Source organism: Centruroides vittatus, unplaced genomic scaffold, assembly GCF_030686945.1.
Source record: "Centruroides vittatus isolate TY-2023 unplaced genomic scaffold, ASM3068694v2 contig_723, whole genome shotgun sequence".
NCBI lineage: Eukaryota > Metazoa > Arthropoda > Arachnida > Scorpiones > Buthidae > Centruroides > Centruroides vittatus.
In genome coordinates this window covers 529651-552151 of record NW_027122461.1, presented here as the reverse complement: position 1 = coordinate 552151, position 22501 = coordinate 529651, and the positions used below count along the sequence as shown (strand labels likewise).

General features: G+C 32.9%; 3 protein-coding genes and 1 long non-coding RNA gene across 4 annotated transcripts in view; 1 reads left to right on the top strand and 3 right to left on the bottom strand.

Moving 5' to 3' along the window:
- The window catches only part of LOC136980753 (uncharacterized), a 108185-nt gene that overhangs the window by 37173 nt on the left and 48511 nt on the right, over positions 1-22501 (bottom strand). The gene's annotated exons all lie outside the window — the stretch shown is intronic.
- LOC136980762 (uncharacterized) lies at positions 6310-11191 on the top strand. Its single transcript, XM_067276955.1, has 2 exons — positions 6310-6416; positions 10066-11191. The coding sequence occupies exons 1-2, from the start codon at positions 6338-6340 to the stop codon at positions 11154-11156; spliced, it is 1170 nt and encodes a 389-aa protein (XP_067133056.1). The 5' UTR covers positions 6310-6337; the 3' UTR covers positions 11157-11191.
- Positions 13996-17035, bottom strand: LOC136980747 (uncharacterized). The gene is made up of 3 exons (XM_067276941.1): positions 17025-17035; positions 15934-15966; positions 13996-15071 (listed from the first exon to the last, which is right to left on the bottom strand). Exons 2-3 carry the CDS (start codon positions 15962-15964, stop codon positions 13996-13998), a joined length of 1107 nt encoding a protein of 368 aa, XP_067133042.1. The 5' UTR covers positions 15965-15966; positions 17025-17035.
- LOC136980761 (uncharacterized) lies at positions 20718-21504 on the bottom strand. The gene is made up of 2 exons (XR_010881596.1): positions 21430-21504; positions 20718-21340 (listed from the first exon to the last, which is right to left on the bottom strand). It is a non-coding gene; the product is annotated as an uncharacterized lncRNA (long non-coding RNA).

The window sequence follows — 22501 nt, the reverse complement described above, 5'->3', positions numbered from 1 at the left end:
ATTTTTTGCAATTAAAATTGTTTATGGTCAAAGATCCAACTGAATAATGAAGTTATGAGTAGATTTTAATCTAAAGAAATTAAATACTATGTTATTTTCTTACGCATGTCATTTTGTAATTAATTAATTCATTCATTTAAAGCATGCTTTTACTTTAAAAATAAACAATTTAAATAATTTACGTTAGAAAAGTATTCTCTAATGTGAAATTATCTTTTATCTTAATTGTTGAGAATTACGATAAAATTTAAGGTTTTATTCTCATTACTTCATTTATATGCAATTAATAAATAAATTTTTATTTACGCCTGTCAGAAATATCCGTCTTTTAGTCACTTTTAGTTTCTAGAATAAAACTTTGACGACAGTGAACTTTCATTATAGGCTAGTTGGCAATCCTACAATGATAAAGATTCCCTCGAATACGTAAAAACGACCCTTTTAAACGTACAAAACACTTTAAAAATAAGGAAAGGAGATAAAAGTTCTCTACTTTTGAGTTTTTACGTCACCGAAACAACACATTTGAACTTTTAATGCAGTAATGGGGTATTGTTAATATGTGACGTACTCAGCAAGAGATGATCCATAATTGTCATGCTTGGATTCAAGGGGAATAAGGAGGGCGCCTACCTCTCCTGATAGATTGTTTTTGTGGAAGAAGTTTACGGGAAACTGGCCCTATTTAGGTGTCGATCACGTGAATAAATCGTGGAAAACTCTACAAGGCCAGTCTGTTGAAAGGGCGCAAACTCGCGATCAGTATTCAGTGAGGTTATCAAAAAATGCTCGCTGGTAATGTCGAAGCAGAAGGAATTGCGTTAATTCAAAATTAAACAAAAAGGAGCATGAGAATTTATGTTATGTGTTTCATAAATTTTACAGATGGGATAAAGATTACATTTCGGAAAATGTTAAAGTGAAACAGATAAATCTATTGTAAGATCAGGACGTTATCTCATCGATTGCACAGTAATTACGTTACGTTGAATAAACCTTATACCCAGTACAAAACAGAGGTTTCGTCTATCTGACAAGCGGGTTTGGCTTCTCAGATGGATAAAAACTATCCAATGATAAACTCATTTGGAAATTTTGAAATTGAATGCAAAATTCCTATTTAGAAAATATTCGATGATGCTGATATTGAAATTTTGTTTCGTTTTATGCGAAATCATATCGGGTGTGTAATTATCAATTGAAATTCGGTTACATATATCATGTTGGAGTTAAAATTAGAAATAATTTAGCAAATTTGTATATTCTATATTATGTCATTCGAAGGGAAGTCAACGATTGAATTTTTTGAAAATTATCACTCATACCCGGTAGGGGTAAGCTTTCTGACAAGCGATATTGCAGCTTTTCTGGTATCAGAGTAATCCGAAATAGCGTATTATTAGCAAGCACAGCATGCAGTTAGCGAGTTTTCGACAGTGCTGAGCCATTTTCGATTCATTTTTCTAAAAACCCAACACATGCCATGGGTTCACGCCGCCTCGCGAACTTCTTTGTCCTCCTGTCAACGCTTCAATCCAGTATGTACTCGAAATCCGACGGGTTGGCCAATAACAATCGAAATCCACCTACAATATATATGGAAAATAACCTAATTCTAAATGCCGTAAATTTATCTAATAGTGATGATTACTAGCTGAATAACTTAGTGATGATAAACTAGTAGTGATGAATAACATTAAAAACCAGAATAATATTTTTTTCTTTTTAATTTCCCTAAAAGTAGACAATATATACCGTATTAAAATTAATATGAATACTTTACTAACTCTTTTCTCTCTTTTCTCCTTAAAGCTCAGTTTAAACAGGCATATCCTATCATGTGAAGATCACGCAAACGTACATTAACTTTTACGATTAGCCGATTAAATATCTTCTAAGAATTCACAAAGCGGCCAATGAAAAAAGTGTTATATAATCCATTTTCTAACCAACATTGAACGTGATTGCTGAAAGAAAGAGTAGACTAGCGTTGATTTGGGAGCAGCGGTAGTTACTTCATCAGCGTAATCAATATGGAGCTGTCTCGTTCAAGGGATGGGATTGCAATCACGAAAAGTATTTTTACTTATGAATTGTTCGACCATCTCTCAACAATTGAACTGTTTTTTTTTTTCTGTTTCTATCTTTCCGAATTGATGGAACAATTTTAATTGTCCGAACGTAAGGTTCCTTCTATGCAAATCGACTCGGAATCGATTCCAACGTGACGACCCCTGAAATAGTTCACGGCAAATAAAAACGTCACGTTTCGTCACTTAGGTAGTTACACCTGCCTATCTGAACACAGCTTAACTCGGTAATTGTGAAAAATTCCTTGTTAAACAGCTTTTCTCTTTCACATTGGTAAATGCCTACCGAATTCGAAAGTATCTCAATTTTTTCCGAGAACTTCCTGGTTGATATACGTTATCGCTCTTAGTCATATCCTGCGACTGTTTACTTTCGAAATGTAATCTTTTATTAAAAATGTTTTTATCCGATTTATGTTTATCTTCACGAAATAAATTAAAATATATAAAATTAATGTTAATAAAATATTTTCAGGATATCCACATTTCTTTTAAATGTAATTAAGCAAATTCACTTATATAAGAATTGTAACGAACAAATTTAAATTACTTTCCTAATTTGTTGGAGACAGTAAAAACACGCGGTTGCTCCGGTGAAAGACAAAGCGTATAATCCCAGTCAGGGTGCTTAGTTCAGTTTACATGACATCAACACACAACACAGACGTGTACTTGTGTCACATGCCACTAACTCGTTCATTGAATAGTCTGACTAAACGAGTTACTGACACGTGATATTCTTACTAAGTTGGAGTCGCTTCTCTCCCGCCCGTTACTTCCCAATAATGCCCATTGTTGCCCAAGACGAGATAGAAAAATGGTTCTTTTAATGCCTGAAAGGTGAAATGAATTAAAGAAATTCATGTGCTTGACATTTGCTTTAAACTTCGTACTCTGTCTGATTAGATAGAAACGGATTAAAATAGTTTCATTTTGTTAGCCATTTATTTTACTCGTTCTCGATATTAATTACGTTTCTGCAATACTTAGGTAAGATTTATTTTCAATAATAAATAAAGAATAATTTAAAATATTCGTTACGAATATAGGTTCAGTATATTCAAATATATTATGTAATTTACTTTAATTAATTTAATATATTTATTTATAACGTCCATTATGATGAATGTAGACGTTTAACATATGTAATATAAGACGAGGCTATATATATATATATATATATTTAATTATTTTATAATTTTAATCATAAAACTTAATTTTGTCCATTGAATCGATTTGAAAAGAGGGAAAAAGTAATGCATAATTTTTAAGAGATCTGTTTTAGTTACCAGCACGAGGTTCTATTATAAATAATTTAAATTTCTTAAATTTATTCACGCTGGGCAGGGGAGAGAAAAATCAAACTATTGGAAACGTTGGGTTTCGTTTGATTGTTTGTATACGACAAAGCGACACCTGGATGATATGCCAAAGAAGATGCCTCCAAAGAGGACTTTCTAAAGCAGTGTTTCCCAACCTTTTTTGTGCTATGCCCCACCTAAGCCTTTCTAAAATTCTTATGCCCCCCAACACATATGTTGAACTCTTTTGGAAGATCTGTCGTTGTCGTGTTCGTTGAAGTTTTTTCTTCCACTTAATTGCCACACTGTTTTATCGTAACCACAATAAAACCCAATTCTTTCATCAGTCTCTTGCACTTTCCAGTCATTGCCAAACGCAACCTGGAACACCACAACTCGCGTCTGCCCACCTTGAGGTCTGGGCAAAGAATGTTCTTTCTCCTCTTTCACCGGCCTCAGGGCCTCGTTCATCTCTTTGTTCTCAGTGGTTCCCAGAATTGTTAATCCCACCCCAAGGGAAAAGGGTTATAAAGGAAAGTTCTAGAAGGAAAGGGAAACAAAGAAAATTAAAACTAACTTAAATCAATATTTACAACGGCTATACGGTTAACTTCAACTCTTGACGAGTTTCGAATTGCCCCCCTTAACAATCAAATTGCCCCCTTGTGGGGCGTGGGCCCCACGTTGGGAAACACTGTTCTAAAGGGAATTGGCCCCTATTTAGATGTTAAAAACGTGAATAAAATCCGGAAAACTACTCTTGGGCAGCGCATTGGCCAAGTGCGATCCCACGACCATGTCTAGTAGTTAACTTATGGCAACGCAACACTTCGTCGATCTGCGTAGGGGGATGCCTTCTGGGAGGTCGTTTTAAGGGTAACTGGCCTTATTCAGGAGTTACAGGCGTGGAGAAAACCCGGAAAATTCCATGTGGCCAGCCCATCCTGGCGAGGCGCGAACCCACGACCAACTACCAGTGTTCGGTGGTTTTATTCACTCGGCCATTGATGGATAAAAACGTTGGATTTATGAGATCCAGAGATTAAATTAATTAAAGAAAATCATAACTTGTGTGTAATGTAGTTTTATTACACACGAGAATTACACAGGAAAATTTTGTTATTAATAGACGATTCCGTCTATTAATAATATTTTCCTGTGTAATTCTGATTAATTTATTTTATTATGATTTTAAACAAGTTCTCTGTTCTCTAATTTTCCAAAAAACGAAACTTTAAACTATAAAATAAATCAAGGAAACTAAAATAAAATGATTAAGTGTTTGAAATTAATTTGTAGATAGACAATCGGGCAGAGCTCTAAATACAATTGATTCGTTTAAAATTGAAAAAACGCTCGACCTTTCAGTCCAAACGTGTCCATTGGCGGATTTATTGCCCTTATTAAATGAGCATGACTTTTAAAGCAAGTGCTAAGACCTTTTAGCATCTGTTTTAAAAGACTAGCTTGGGTTAGTTTAAAGTGAAAGAATGTCAGTTAAAGATTTCTATAACAATTATAAACAGTCGAGTTCACTTAACAGAACATTGGATGAGGGAGAGGTTCGCTTTTCGCTTAACAGATCATTGTTCCAAGGAACATTCATAGAGGTTTAATCTTATCAGAAACGTTTTAACAATATGTCGGGTTATAATGTATTATAGACACGTAGCTGAATTTGGGCTTCTCTTTTGTATAACGTACTCAATAGTTAATCATAACAGAATTTAAGTTTAAGCAATTGCACTTATTATCGATTAAAATTGTTAATAAGGATTGTTGTTGTATTGTAAATTGCATTGTATTGTTATTGTATTGTATTAAAAAACACATTTTAGAGTTTTTTTATATGCAATTTTTTTTTACTCCTTTCTCCTGGTGGGCAGTAAAAGACTACTTTTCATTCCCATCGTGGTTTTATTCGGTTACGGCAATATGACAGCATTTGATGATCTGGTGAGGAAAGATGCCTCTCAGAAGGACTTTTATAGGAAACTGGTCCCTATTTAGATGTTAGTAACATGAAGAAAACACGGAAAATGTCCATGTGCCAGCGTGTTGCCAGGCGTCAACCCACGACACAGCCAGTGTTTGGCGGTTTTATCCACTCGGCCACTGGTGTATACGTAGTTTGGCCAGATCCACATTAAGGAGGCCAGCTGGTGAAGGACGAGACCCGACATTCGGGATGGATCACCCACGAAAAATTCCTAAGTTTGCCGGATGATTACAATGGCCCTGGATATTACGGTACCTTATCACATGGCAAAAGGCCACTGTACACTATGGTATATGTTATATGGAGATTTGCATAAATGTTTTATCGGATCATCGGCAATGTGATCGTCATGCGCAAGTTAATAAAACGTTTTTATTAATTATTTAATTATTTACTGTAATAATATTTCATATGCCAAATGTTTAAGACCTCGAATAGGAAACATAGGAAGGTATGTTAAATTTTGACAATAAAATCTAATTTTATTATTGTTTTACAACATTCTTTGAGTACATTGACGGCAAATTACATAGTCTTTTACGGAAATTGTGCGATCGATAAGACTACAACTTTTCTTCATTTTCAATCATTTTAGTTTAATTATTAAAAATTATGAACAATTTTAACATAATAATTTCTCCTTTGATTTAAATGTAGTTCCTTCCAACATAAGATGACACTTGTCTAACCAGATTAAACCACTTTTTGTTCACTTGAAAGAAGAGAATAGTTTATTATAGTAAATAGTTAATTGTTGATCGCAACCACAAGTGAGACATTTCATACTCTGCTCCCTTATGAATAGTTTAAAATGCTGTAGTCTGGTTTGAAAATTGCCAAATTATGTTGAAAGGATCATATGTCTAAATTAAAAAAAATTATTTTATTGCAAAAATTCACTTGAATATATTATTTTAATCAATAGAATTTCTATCAGCGCCTTACTTATGGATATAAAATCAATTGTGATTTTCCTGTCAATTGTATTCTCAGGAATATCTGAGAAAATTGAGGGTATACCAAAAGGTAATTTTTATTTTAAATTATTTTAAACACTTTTTAAATATACGAAATTTTAAATTTAGAATTAGAAATTTTATTATTATTATTTTTTTTTTTATCTAACTCGCAATTATTCTTAAAAAAGTTTTTAGTTTCATGGTATTTTCTATAACTTTTTGCCCTGTGCCCACAAACAGAACGTTTTTCCATGTTTATCATAGGTTCGGTCAGGCCCTACCTCATATCACAAGTCTAAGTATATGAATCTGCTCCGCCAAATAGCACTACAGAGTACTAAGAGACTGTATTTTAATCACCGGCAGTCAGGCACCGATGTCTGAACGATTGAAATCAGACTGAGTTAATTCTCGGGCTCTGGCAATACAACCCAATGGGTACTGCCAGAGCCCGGTACAGGGTAGTCAAGTACGTAGTGTCTCCGAGAAACCCACAGGAGCAGCAACTATCCCCTTGTCCAAACTTGAACTTGAAGTGGGAACTTCCCGTATCCGGTTAGTATTTGGGTCACTAACCAATCGCAATTCACAGGAGTTGGGCAAACTTCAGGCACAAAAGCGTAGGTCGACATACCTACTGTACTTTGAGTCCAGCTCTCTTGCCGATGTGTCATACATAGATCGTTGCAGTAGAGTACCTTTTATGTAAGAGAGTCCGACTTTCTTCATTATAAATGGACCCTTGGCAGCCTCCTTGGCCAATTAACTGCACGCTCGCTGCTCGGGGTGCCGATGTGACCCACCTCAGGTCAACGCATCGTACGTGCCTTGCCCTCAGTACCCTACCTCTGATCTCCAGTACCAATCGGTTTCGGTGGTACTGGAGATGCTCGATTCGACAAACCATAAAGGCACAGCTGGATGAGAGGTGGTGCCAGACATTTTAGAGACAGGCGGCACACAACTCTAACATCAGCTGCACAATTATTACATATAAATTAAGTGTCCATGAGCGTAGAATTTTGAAGCGGAGTGTTAGCGAAGCTTTTTCTATGAGGCTTAAAAAATTGAGTTCGTTCTCAAAATCCGTTCGGTAGATTTTGATTAATCTTTGCCATTGTCCATTAATTTGAATGCGGAATCCAAAACTGCAATAAGAAATAGGGTCTATGACTTCATTTTCGAGATATAAGGTCGTTTCACGAGCGCGCGCGACAAAGCGATATCGCAGGAATTGCGCGACAAAGTCGTGCGATGTTTCACGGTCGCTAGCTCGTCTTACGTGAGCTTATAGAATCGAGTTTGTTCACAAAAATTAATGGATCGATTTTGATAAAATTCGCCATTTTCCATGAATTGAAACGAGGAATGCAGAAATGTAATGTGGGTCCATTTAGATGTAAATAATTTAGCAAAGAAACGCTTAACTTTCCCAGTAATATTTAAAATTCCTGTAGCGGTATCTGTTACGATACTTCATTAAGAAACAACTGTTTACATTTTTAATTATTATAAAATACCAAAATGCCAAATTTTGAGAGTAGAGATTGCTTTTATAAAAAAATTGTAAATGCTAATAATGAGTAAAATCGCCATTAAGTCCGACCCTACTCGAGATACGACACACGGCCACCCTCTATCTCCCGACCTTAAACCACCAAAAGTTAATCGCATAAATCTTCCTAATACATAAAACTTCGTGCAAAATTTCAGAAATTCTCGAAAGCATAGGAGTGAGCTCCAAAGAGGGTAAACAAAATCGTGCCACATACAAACACACACACATTAACAATCCATACATACAGAAAAACAACTGTATGGATTTGCATTGCTCGACGTTTCAAGTTTCCCTAAGTCCAAAAATGTAAAATCTTGGGAGGAGTCAATCTTTCACCGATCGCCATAATTTCCCTCTATTACCTATAACAGAGCCAGGAAAGTAAAAATAGGAGTCTATGTCTTTGTTTTCGATATACAAAGGTATTACAGTGACAATGTCAATGCTCTCTAATGGGACGAGTCCACCTAACGGAATTTAGGCTTAGGATTAAAAATAAAAACAGCATTTCGTGCGCCTAACGAAAAATAGGCGAGAAAAACTAACAAAACACAAGAACAAAGCAATCGCCATCGATTTCTTTGTTCTTGGATCGTCTCTCTATACCTGTCCATTGCAAAGATCGAGGATAGCCTCTTTTGTGGCGTCAACTGCAAAGTTTACCTGTTCGCGTATTCAGGTATTGTACAAGAATCGCTTCTACTGTGTCTGGTAAATGCAGGGATCACTGCTTTCCTTTCGGGTCCGAATCAATTTATCGCGAAACGACAAAGTCGCGCGATATCCTACTTTATCATAACTTTCTTTCCTTAACGTTTAAAAAGCTGGCCACATGACCTAGGTCATTGTTTTTCAACCGGAATGCCGCGGTATCCTTGGGTGTCACAACGACATTTCCGAATGTAGCGAAATATAATGCTGAGCATCGCCAGAATAGGAATTACGTCAAACTTCGTACTAAACGTACGAAGAACGAAGTATCTTTACATTGATAAAGAAGCGGGGTGCTGCAGAAATTTCAAAATCGATGGTGCCACTTAAAAACATGTTTAAAAACACCGATTAAAGAGGTTAAGACATCACCTGGTTTTATAACCTGGCCCCCTAGTATTATTATACTAGGGGCCGAGGTTATAAAACCTGTGGTCAAATCTAAAAATATTTTTGTAGTGATCGGTTCTAAATCAAAGAGGTTGAGACCATCACCAGTCGCTCGTTCCCTTCTGAGCTTCACCTAACACACGACATACATGAAATAAAATCTCTTAGTACTAAACACCTGAAAGGATCCTAGTTTAATATTCGTCTTAGTCTAACATTAACATACAAGGCGGATGCGGAGCTGCTACAGAGAAAAGACGATAATAGTGTTGATACTTCGGTCTTTTCCCTTTTAGATGGCGTGTCTAATATATTTTTGCTTGTTGAAAAGATAATAAATCTGACTGTACTTATCTCCAGTAGAAATGAGTCCAGCAGAAATGAGGAACTGAAACAATATACATCAGATATGAGAGATATTTTAAGAGACACCTTAAAGTGGGAATTCGCTGAAGATAATTCAATTTCTATCGATGATGCAAAATATATTAAGATCGGTTAAATGTGACACGTATTAATACATTTTCATATCTAGTCCGAAGTATATATAGCAGAACTGTGGTCACTTATAACCATAGATTCTGGGTAGTTTAAATTGTAAATTGTATTCAGTCACAGAAACCTGAAATTAAATTGATTTTTTGGTTAATGTTACCTTAGGTTCAAAGATGGCGGCTCCAACAAGGAAACAGTGGAACGCACGTTCTAACCTAACCTAACCTATTCTAATAAATACCATAATTATTAGCAACGAAATTATTAGAATAGGTTAGGTTAGAACGTGCGTCCCACTGTTTCTTGCTGGAATCAGAGACGAGCCGCCATCTTGGCACCTAAGGTAACATTAACCGATATATTTTTTTTTCTTGTAAAATTCAGAAAAGAAGAGGAATTTCTCGACGAAAATATTTTAATTTTATTCGTTTATATTTTATGTTTACTTTATTATCTTTGATATGTATGTACTGTACTTGTTTTTAGACGAAAATATATGTAGCAAATAATAATTACAAATATGTCAAATTTATTTTTGATATTATATTTATTACAGTTCCAGATGGTCTATCAACCCGACGTTTCGAGAAATTATACGGGAAAGCTCGAAGCATCAATTTTTTTAAAACAAAAATTTCGAAAAGTTATCAAAAATGGGACAAAGAAGCGACAGAAACTATAAAAATCTTAAAAGAAATAGAAAATTCCTTAAAAAGTTATTCCAAAGCAACAAATATTGGGCAGATAGTTGGAGAAGTGAGTACAATTCTTGGAACCTTCGCTTCGCTTTGTGGAATCTTTATTTTAAAGGATGAAATGATGGCTGAAACTTTCAAACGTGTAGGAAGAGGCTTCACAATAGCAGGAGTTGTAACTGTTAAAGGTTCTACTATCCTTAGTAAAGTATCAGCAAAAAAAGGCTGCAACTCAGGCAAAAGACCCATGGATGCATTAATGACACTTACACAAGAACTAGAAGATGAAAGAAAAGAATATTTCAGACTTGTGAAAGAATTTGAAACAATATTGGATGGGCTAAACGAAAATGAACTGAAGATCCTTCATAATTATTTAGAAGAAAATCAGCTCGGAGATGTGATGAACGACGTTGATTTAGATTCTTCTGTTGTAAACAATATTCCTCCCATTATAAGAGAAATGGATCGCTTGAAGATAAGTGAAGACGTACTTAATATGGAAATCTTTGAATTTAATCTGATACCAAAAATTTCCGAAGAGATAAAGAACGATCCAATAATGAAGGAGATTTTGTCCATGAGAAGTGAATATGTACCATTTGCAAATGGCAAAAATGCAATCCTGACTCTTCAAGCTGTTTCCAGCTTAAAATCCATGACGAGTTTCGTTGACTTAATACCAATTGAGACCAAAATTAGCAAATTTAACAATTCACCGTTTTTAGATGGCGTGTCTAATATATTTTTGCTTGTAGAAAAGATAATAAATCTGACTGTACTTATCTCCAGTAGAAATGAGGTTAGTGCTCAGTGTGAAGAAATTGCGCGTGTTGCCAACGAACTGAAACAATATACATCAGATATGAGAGATATTTTAAGAGACACCTTAAAGTGGGAATTCGCTGAAGATAATTCAATTTCTATCGATGATGCAAAATATATTAAGATCGGTTAAATGTGACACGTATTAATACATTTTCATATCTAGTCCGAAGTATATATAGCAGAACTGTGGTCACTTATAACCATAGATTCTGGGTAGTTTAAATTGTAAATTGTATTCAGTCACAGAAACCTGAAATTAAATTGATTTTTTGGTTAATGTCACTTTAGGTGCAAAGATGGCGGCTCCAACAAGGAAACAGTGGAACGCACGTTCTAACCTAACCTAACCTATTCTAATAAATTACCATAATTATTAGCAACCAAATTATTAGAATAGGTTAGGTTAGGTTAGAACGTTCGCCCACTGTTTCCTTGCTGGAATCAGAGACGAGCTGCCATCTTGGCACCTAAGGTAACAGTAACCGATTTTTTTTAATTATTATTATTATTATAAAATTCAGAAAAAAAAAGAGAAATTTCTCGACCGAAATATTTAAATTTTATTCGTTTATATTTTCTGTTTACTTTATTATCTTTGATATTTACTTGTTACATATTATTGTATAATATATTTATGAATTTGTGTGGTATATTTTATTCGATATAAACCATTATAATTTGCCAATAATTGTTATTATAACAATGAAAATAAATAATTACAAACTTACATAAAATATTTCTGGTAATTTGACTTGTAATTTCTTGGTTTCCACCGTTACATATTATTCGGCTGTCAATTATGTGGTGACCCAAAAGTCAATTAACAATAATAGATACACAATTTCTATATTATTTACATACTTTATTGTTTATAAATGTGGCTAAAATACCGAACTGCTCACAAAACAATACAATTAGCTGATTTTTGAGCATCCTTGTTTAATTATTTAATTTAAATTTATTATATTAATTTTTTATATGACTATAAAAGTTTTATTTTCTACTACAAAAATAAATAATGTCTATTATCTAATAATTATCATAAAAATTAAATATTTACTCAAAAGCTTTGGAACACGGTTATAATTTTTTTGAATTTTTGAAAAATTCCGCCTCGTTGGTACTAAGATGGTATTTTATTGATACTCTAGGATCGTCCAATCTCATAACGGGAACGACCGAGTGTTGAGGAAGAGATTCCTCACCTCCCTGGTCGCTTCCATTGTGAAAAGTTGCGTCGGATTATCTCGAAGAATCCAATGGTTGATGGCCGGATTCGATACCGGATCTCTCAGAACACTAGACAGACACATCAACCGCCTCGTCCATCCACACGTTTAACATTAATGTCACACTCCTCGTGTAAATTCTTCTATTAAATTTTAACTTAGATCAACTAAACAATCCATTGATTTATTAGAACTATTGTAATACAGTTCCTGCGTACAGGTTCGATAAGAACTAGATTCTTATACATAATAGCGCATACCAGTGACAGAGTAAATAAAATCACCAAACACTGGCAGTTGGTCATGGGTTCGGGCCTGGCCAAGTGGAGTTTTCTGGGTGTTCTTCACATAAGTAATACCAAAATAGGGGCCGGTTTCTCTTAAAAGATCTCCCGGGAAGCATCCCTTCTCGATAGATCGCTCACCTAGTGTGTTGGAGCAGGAACGACAAGAGAGATAATTTTTTGCGCCACGAATTTTTATTGTGAATATTTTATACTTTTAAAATTAACTCTTCAGTGGGTCGTAAAAAGTTGACATTATTGAGAACGTTGGGTCTTACAGAACCAATGTTTCCAATGACGATTTTTTTTACTTAATCAGGAATTAATTGATCATGATTAAAGAAATTAATTAGTCGCGTGTAAAATACGTTTACATTACAATCATGTCTAAACATATTCTATAGATAATAATCAGAATTATAATGAAAATCTTATTTTATTATTATTTTTAAAGCATTTTCAGTAGTTTTCGAGAGAAAACAATTTTTTAAATGAAAAGAATCTAGCAACGAGTTTTGTCTAAACTAAAACCGGCCAAACTAAAATAGTCTACGGCGCCATTTGCTATGATGTTTTATTTAAAAAGTTTTTATATTATTAATTATTATTAAATGACTTATGCGTAATCTTAAGGAAAGAGACGAAATTTACCAAAAATGCTAATTATAAAAAACGCTCTATTGCAAATATTAATAGAGTGAGATATTCTTTAAGTCCGACCCCAATCGAGATATGACAAGTGGCCTTTTCTATTTAATTTATTTAATTTATATAAGAATTTTTATGAATAAATTTACATTACTTTTCTAACTTGTTGAAGACAGTAAAGATACGTGGTTGCCTCTATGGGAGATATTGAGTATAATCACAGCCAGTGTGTTAAAAATGAAGTTTAATAGTTTCTTCGCTCTAGAAAATTTTATCTTTATAATAATATATTTTGTAGGAGGAGAGCGGCAGAAACGACGACTACATTGCACCACGTTACCTAGCTCTTCCATTGCATCTGCTGTAACTGCAAGTTCGATTATATGTTAAATCCTCCCAATTTTCATGAACGACTGAACAAATTTATTCAAATAAGTATGTAAATTATTTATTATCATTATTAAAATTACAATTATTGGCATGTGTTAATGGGATATGATATATCTAATAAAATACATCATACAAATTCATTAACATAAAATATAATCAATAATATACTTTACGAACATGGCATTAATATCTAACAAGTAAGTATCTAAGATAATATAGTAAACAGAAAATATAAACGAATAAAATTTAATCGTTTCGGTCGAAAAATTCCACTGCATTTCTGAATTTTATAATAGAAAGAATCAATTTAATTTCAGGTTTCTGTGATTGAATTCAGTTTATAATTTTCACTTCAACGAACCAAGCGTTATAAACTTTAACCTTTATTTTTGACTAGATATAAAAGTATAAAAGACATTTATTCACTCTTAAGACGATTTCCATTTTCGACGAAATTCCATTGTAGCGACTCACTTAAAATATCCTTAATATCTGATCTATATTCTTTCAATTCATTTGCAATACGCTTAATTTCTTCACACTGAGCACTGACCTCACCTCGGCTGGAGATGAGGATAGACAGATTAATTATGCTTTCAACTAGCAAAGTTATATTTGACAGGCCATTAATAAACGATGAATTGTTAAATTTCTGTATTTTGTTATCAATTGGTATTAAATCAACGACACTCATAAAGGACTTTAAGCTGGAAACAGCTTGAATACCCTTGATGGCATTTTCGCCACTTACAGATGGTACATATTTACATTTCATGGACAAAATCTCTTTCATTATCGGATCGTTCTTTATCTCTTCCGAAAGTTTTGGTATCAAATTAAATTCGAAGATTTTTATATCAAGTACATCTTCTCTTATCTTCAAGCGATCTATTTCTCTTATAATGGGAGGAATATTGTTTACAACAGAAGGATCTAAATCAACGTCGTTCATCACATCTCCGAGCTGATTTTCTTCTAAATAATAATGAAGGCTCTTCAGTTCGTTTTCGTTTAGTTCATCCAATATTTTTTCAAATTCTTTCACAAGTCTGAAATATTCTTTTCTTTCATCTTCTAGTTCTTGTGTAAGTGTCATTAATTCATCCAAAGTACTTTCAGCTGAATTGCAGCCGTTCTTCCTCAGTTGTTTATTAAGAATAGTAGAACCTTTAACAGTTACACATCCTGCTACTGTGAAGCATTTTCCTACACGTTTGACAGTTTTAGCCATCTCTTCATCCTTCAAAAGAAAGATTGCATAAAGAGAAACGATACTTCCAATAATGGAACTTACTTCTCCAACCATCTTCGCAATATCTGTTGCTTTTGAATAATTTTTTAATGAATTTTCTATATCCTTTAAGAATTTTATAGTTTTGGCTGATTCGTTGTCCCATTTTCGATAACTTTTGGAAATTTTCGTTTTAAAGAAATTTATACTTCGAGCTTTCCCGTATAGTTTTTCTAAATGACGAGGTGATAGACCTCCCGAAACTGTAATAAATTAAACATTAAAAATAAATATATTTCTAATTATTATGGAATAAATTTCTTAAATGGTCTAATAAATTATTCATAAACTATTCGAGAAGAGAGGCTGAAGCCTCGAAATTATATTCCGTTAACTATGGACGTTGTAGCATCAACCTCGCACATTTTAAACAAAGGAATAAACTAGTTTCTGTCGTTAATTAGGACAAGCTTAGAACAAGATGAACGAGTGATGAGGGACCCAATCTTCACAGGTCAGTGTGAAAATTCCTGTTTTACTGATCACTTGGATTCCAACCACTCCCCTAGAGCGGTAGGTTGATGCCTTAACCGTTTAATTCTGTGTTTTTAACATATTTTTATTGATATAAAGTTATTCCCTTTTTCGTAAATTTAGCAATATGTTACACATAACAAGTGTTACGGCGCTGCTCAGCACTAAATTTCGCGGCACCCCTAAAGAGTCGTTGTAGCAATCCTAGGGTAGCGCAGCATTCCGGGAGAAACAATTGCCTAGGAACTAGGCCATTGATTTTCTAGCCCGGTCAGATGACCGGTTGTTTAAATATTAATGAAAGAAATTTATTATAAAAAAATTCTACGCTGACTGGAGCTTAATTTATTTGCAACAATTGTAGAACTGATGATCGTCTGTCTCGGATATGTCCGGCGCTATACCTCACCACCGCACTTAATTGCGGGCTTATCTGAACCCATGAGAAGCATGGATTGAACACTCTCTTAGTGGTTACAGAGTGAGAAAAGATTCAGGCAACCATGAAACTAAAAACTTGTGATTTAAATAAAAAAAATGATGAAAATTTCTGACTGAAGTGTTTGAAATAATAGAAAATGCAAAATTTACCTTTCGACACCTCGGCAGTTTTTTCGGCCATCCCTGAAATAAATATTGACAGGAAAATTACAATTAGTTTAATATTCATGAATACGTGTTTATAAAATGTGTATAAATTAAAACAATATATTCAAATAATATTTGCGATAAAACTAAATTTTTTTCTATCAAATTTAGATCTGCTTCAATCAAAGATAGATTATTATGTTAATATTGTACATAACTTTTAATAAATTGCTCAAAACTCTTGTCTGCACGCAATTTATATCGTCATTTTTATTATTTTCAAGTTCCACTTCACAACTAATTATTGTATTCTCGCAGGTTATTCGCAGTTTATGTCTTAAATAACATTGAAACGATACGAGTAATAATGTTTATCCACCTACAAATAAAAGTAATAAAGACCATTAAAGCGTTTTTTCAATTTTCTCTTCTTTTTTTTCTAGCTCAAAATTGTTCTGGATCTGACAATCCGACGGCCCAATGAACCTAATATTTCGTTGTCAGTTGTATAGATTTCACGAATAATAAATCTAGATATTTTTGCAGAAAATGATTAAATTGATGCAATATGTGTGATAGTCTGCCATAAAAAAACGATTTTTTACAATTTTTTACTCTTATTTATTTTCTACTTGTTAGTTTAATATATAGAACATTTGAATTGAATGAACGAAACCCAACTTTTCCACTAATCTGAGTTTATCACTCGCCCACCCAGCGTAGGTTAACATAACAAATTTAAATCACTTATAATAGAACCTGGTGCTGGTAACTGAAAAAGATCTATCGCCATTGCCACAATTTTAAAAATTATGCATTATTTTTTCCCCCTTTTCAAAACAATTCAAGTAGAAAATTATGTTTTATGATTAAAATTATAAAATAATTATATATACATTTATATTAATATATAATGCCTCGTCTTATATTACATATGCTAAAGGTCTACATTCATCATACACGTACTTTATAAATATATTAAATTAATTAGTATAAATTACATAATATATATGAATATATTAAAGCTATATTCGTAACTAATATTGTGTTAGGATTTTAACTATTATTTGTTTATTATTTATAATAAATATTACCTCAGTACTGCAGAAACGTAATTAATATCGATGCGAGTACAAAAATGGCTAACAAAATGAAACTATTTTAATCAGTTTCTATCTAATCATATACAGAGTACGAAGTTTAAAGCAAATGTCAAGCACATGAATTTTTCTAATTCATTCCACCTTTCAGGCATTAAAAGAGCTATTTTCATATTTCGTTTTGGGCAACAATGGGCATTATTGGGTAGTAAAGGGCGGGAGAGAAGCGACTCGAACGTAGTGACAATATCACGTGTCAGTAACTCGTTCAGTGAGATCATTCAATAAACGAGTTAGTGGCACGTTACACAAGTACACGTCTGTTTTGTGTGTGGTCATGTAGACTGAACTAAGCACCCTGACTGGGATTATACGCTTTGTCTTTCACCAAAGCAACTGCGTGTTTTTACTGTCTCCATCGAATTAGTAAAGTAATTTAAATTGATTTATTAATATTCTTATATAAGTGAATTAGCTTAATTACATTTAAAAGAAATGTGGATATTCTGAAAATATTTTATTAACATTAATATTATATATTCTAATTTATTTCGCAGAGACAAACATAAATCTAATAAAAACATCTTTTTTTAATAAGAGATTACATTTCGAAAGTAAACAGTCGCAGGATATGACTAAGAGCGATGATGTCTATCAACCAGGAAGTTCTCGGAAAAAATTCAGATACTTTCGAATTTGATAGACATTTACCAATGTGAAAGAGAAAAGCATTTAACAAGGAATTTTTCACAATTACCGAGTTAAGCTGCGTTCAGAAAGGCAGGTGTAACATTACTTAAGTGACGTAACGTGACGTTTTTATTTGCCGTGAACTATTTCAGGGGCAACAGCGTCGTCACGTAGAAATCGATTCCGAGTCGATTTGAATAGAAGAAATCTCACGTTCGGACAATTAAAATTGTTCCATCAATTCGGAAGGATAAAAAGAGAAAAAACAGTTCAATCGTTGAGGGATGGTCGAACAATTCATAAATAAAAATACTTTTCGTGATTGCAATCCCATCCCTTGAACGAGATAGCTTGATATTGATCACGCTGATGAAATAATTACCGCTGCTCCCAAATCAACGCTAGTTTACTCTTTATTTTAGCGTTCATGTTGAATGTTGGTTAGAAAATGGGTTAAATAACACTTTTTTCATTGCCCACTTTGTGAATTCTTAGATTTTTAATTGGCTAATCGTAAAAGTTAATGTACTCGTTTGCTTGATCTAGACGTAATAAAATATGCCCGTTTAAACTAGGCTTTAAAAGAGAAAAGATGAAAAGAGTTAATTATGTAAATTAATTTATAATTAATAAATATGTCGACGTAAAGTATATGCGATAAAATCAATTTCGTAAGTTATAACAAACGTTTTTAAATTATTATTTAACAATATTAATAAGTAAACAACGCATGAAAAGAGTAGTTCCGATTTTCCTCTATCTTCATATACAGGTTCATAATTTTAGTATGTACATAGGTCAATTGTATGAAACAAATCTGTATAAAACTAATGATATCGAAACAATTTCGCTTTATATAATATAAATGTCATAAAATATAATATTTTGTATCGTCCGAAATTTATAACACATTATAACTTTACAAGTTAGAAAGTCATAATTGACTTTTATTTAATAAAATTAAACTGTATGTATATTAATATAGTTGAATGCTTATAAGAAGAATTATCTATATAAATTTTTGACATATTTTTCTTGTTTTCAAGTTGTATTTATGAAAATTACTTAGGAATAAACTACTGTAAATGATGATGATGATGACGATGAAAAAATGTAATTTATTAAAAATAAACTGAAATATCTTATGTACAAATTATTTTCTATGAACAGGATAATTTTTATTCAAAATTTAATATTGTAATAAAGAAAACGTGTATTTACTATTTCTTACTTATTAAAATTATTGTTTTATTACTTATTTACTCAAAATTATTAACTGAAAAATAATTAATGATAAGTAACCTTTATAAAAAAGAGTAAAATTAAATTATCAACTTGTGTAATAAAGAAATAAAGCACAATAAATTCGAGTTATCCAAGTTAAAAGAAAGAATTTTTTGAGCTCGAATAACTTTTTCACTGTTTAACCGAAATTCACCAAACTCTGCAAAAATGTGAAGCAACTGGCCTTTATTTACATTCCAGAAACAGAACCCAAAAATGTCAAAATACCTTTTTATTATTAAGCGTCAAACATTAAATGTTTTTTGATTATCTCTTATCTGAGAGTGAATTATATTTTCCAAGAAATACTTTATGCACACGCCAGAATTTTTTTGAGCATTTTTAAATTTACAAATCAGTTTATCATTAGATAGTCTTTATCCGCTTGTCACACAGATAAAACCTCTGTTTTGTATTGGGTATAAAGTTTATTCAACATAACGTAATTACAGGTATACCTCGCCTTACGTTGGTAATTGGTTCCAGGAGAGGCGACGTAAGTCGAATTTACTTGTGTAGTTACGGCGTAAGTTAAAACTTCAATGGAAAACGCCAATAATGAGCACTTAAAGACCGTTAAATAAGACGACAACACAGAAACACAGATGTTTTCATGTTTCGTTCTCTATGATTTATGATGATTATATTAACATTTACTATAAATGTACATATTTTAATATGATTTTATGTGTGGTATACTGGCACAATGAACTGGCCCTTAGTCAACACTGGGCAAGTTTTCCATCTTTATTGAAAACTTGCCCAGTGTTGACTAAGCGCAAGTTCATAGTGCCAGTATACCAAATATAAATAACAACACAATTTCGATTGTACCAAATGATTTTATGTGATTTAACGGTTTTCTAGTAATATTACGACTTTAATATTTGTGGCGGACGGATGTAAAGTCGAATAAAATGACTTAAACTTGATTTTTATTTTTCCATATACTTTTTTGACAAACGACGTATAATCGAGAACGACGTAACTCGAAACGACGTAACTCGAGGTATACCTGTACTGTGCAATCAATGAGACAACGTCCTGATCTTACAATAGATTTATTTTTTTCATTTTAACATTTTCCTAAATGTAATCTTTATCCCATCGGTTTGACACGAAATAATTACACCCATTTCTTTCCATCAGACTGCCAGCATTGTGAGCCTGGCTTAATCTGACATTGGAAACAGAAGCATCTGATCAAGTCACAACTCTAGCACCGAGTGAGTTTTTTAATGGTTCACGGCTCATCGTGATTCAAAACACTACAAGACAGTAGCATTTTCCATTTTCAATGCAACGTTAATTTTCATGAAAGCAATCCCACTTTAAAGTCTTCCTAAAAATATCTTTCATATCCGATTTATATTCTTCCAGTTGTTTAGCAATGCGCCAAATTTCTTCACATTGAGTACTGACTTCATGGTATTTGAAGATCAGATGAGTCAGAGTCATGGTTCTTTCAAGTAGAGAAAAAACATTAGACATATCATCAAGAAACGGTGAATACTTTAAATCGTAAAGTTCGTTACCAAATAAGTCAACGTCATTCACAATGAAATTGAAGCTGGGAAGAGTATGGGAAGTCTTCAAGGCATTTTGGCCATTTTCACGTTCATACATCACGTACACTATATGTTCCATTACGGGATCTTTCTTTATTTCTACCGAAATTTTGAAAATTAAATTAAATTCGAATATTTTTCTATGAATTATATCTTCGTTTATCTTCAAGCGATCCATTTCTCGCATATTGGGAGGAATATAGTCCACAACGGAGGGATCTAAATCGACGTCGCTCATCACATTACCGAGCTCATTTTTTTCTAAATAATTACGAAGGACCTTTAGCTTATTATCGTTTAGCCCATCCAATATTGTTCCAAACTCGTTGACAAATGTGAAATATTTCTTTCTTTCATTTTCCAGTTCTTGCGTAAGTCTCATCAATTCATTCAAAGTGGTTTCAGCTTACTTGTAGTCCTTTTCTGTAAATACGTTATTAGCAATAGCAGAGCCTATGAAAGTTATATCTCCTGCATCTACCAAACCATCTCCTACACGCTTCAAAGTGTCAGATACAGCTTTGTAGTTAGAAAAAATCATGGCTAATATCGAACAGGTGTATCCAGCGATAGTACTTATTACCCCTATTATCATACCGATATATGTTACTTTTGAAAATGTTAATGAATTTTCTATCTTCTTCATTATATCTATCGTTTCGGCCTATTGTCTATCCCATTCGTGATAAGTTTCGAGAATTTTCGTTTTAAAAACATTGATGTTTTGGACCTTCTCGAACAATCCTTCGAAGCGACGAGCTGAAGATTCTGCAGAAAAAAATACATTTAATATTCGCAATTATAGTTAAATCATTTAAAATTTATTACAGTCAAATTTCTGAACAACGTCCACTGACCGTTGTTCGGAGGTTACTTTGTATGTTATCGAGTCGGCCAGGTAAATCTGAGGAGGGACAATTTTTCCACCTGCTTTCTCTGTGTTAGTAATCAACAATTGTAAGAATTAAAACTTGAAAACTACGGTTGAATCGTCACTGAATTTGGCTGTAATAATTAGAATAGTTAGAATAATATAATTACAAAAATTACCGTTTGGTTTCGAGATTTCAAATATTTCTGAATAAACAATTGACATGAAAATCACGAGGACAATCATTGCTTCGAAGTCGGCTGTAAAAAAGATTTTAAAAATTAATAGAAAGCAAAATTTTTCTTTCAGCTTAAAAATTATCAAAATTTATTTAAAAAATTATTTTCTTAAATAATTTGAAAACGAAAAATAATTTTAAGCTCTGGGTTATATGAGTGGGTCGGAAATTTTCAGAAAATTTTCGGGGTTGTCCATTCCGAATTTGTCTGGCCCGTCTCTTACCACTCAGCCACTCATGAGTCTGACCTAAGATTGACTCGATAAAACCGTATTGATACAAAGGGCGGAGAAATTCAAAAAAGACAGGGAAAAACCGGTACTCGAATTTCGGCCCTACAAATTAATTGGCTGGTGTTTTAACTTCTTATTTTGAAAAATTTAGTTTTTTTTAAATGTTTTTAAACCTCATTTTATTTGCACGTTAAATTCGATAAATGGGTACAATTGATAGTAAGGTACGATACACAACGTCACATTCATTCTGAGTGTTTTTACAGCTCGATTTAATTACTTAAATTCATTTACAAGAATACTTAAATATTTTAATTAATTACAATTAGAAGAAAATTTAAAGATACTTGCGATATATTATTTAATATTAATTCAACATGTACATGATTGATATTAGTTTGTTACGTCGACACCTTTAAAGAACTTGTGTTTAAACAAACTTTCAAATTCGATCCGAGAACAACGGGGGGGGTTTCGAAATCCGATGAAATCGAGGTGTATTCTTAGAAACACACAATCCATGGAGAACAATTACATTTCTGTATTAATTTATCAACTGAAAAGAAAACATTTTGATGTGTCAGTTC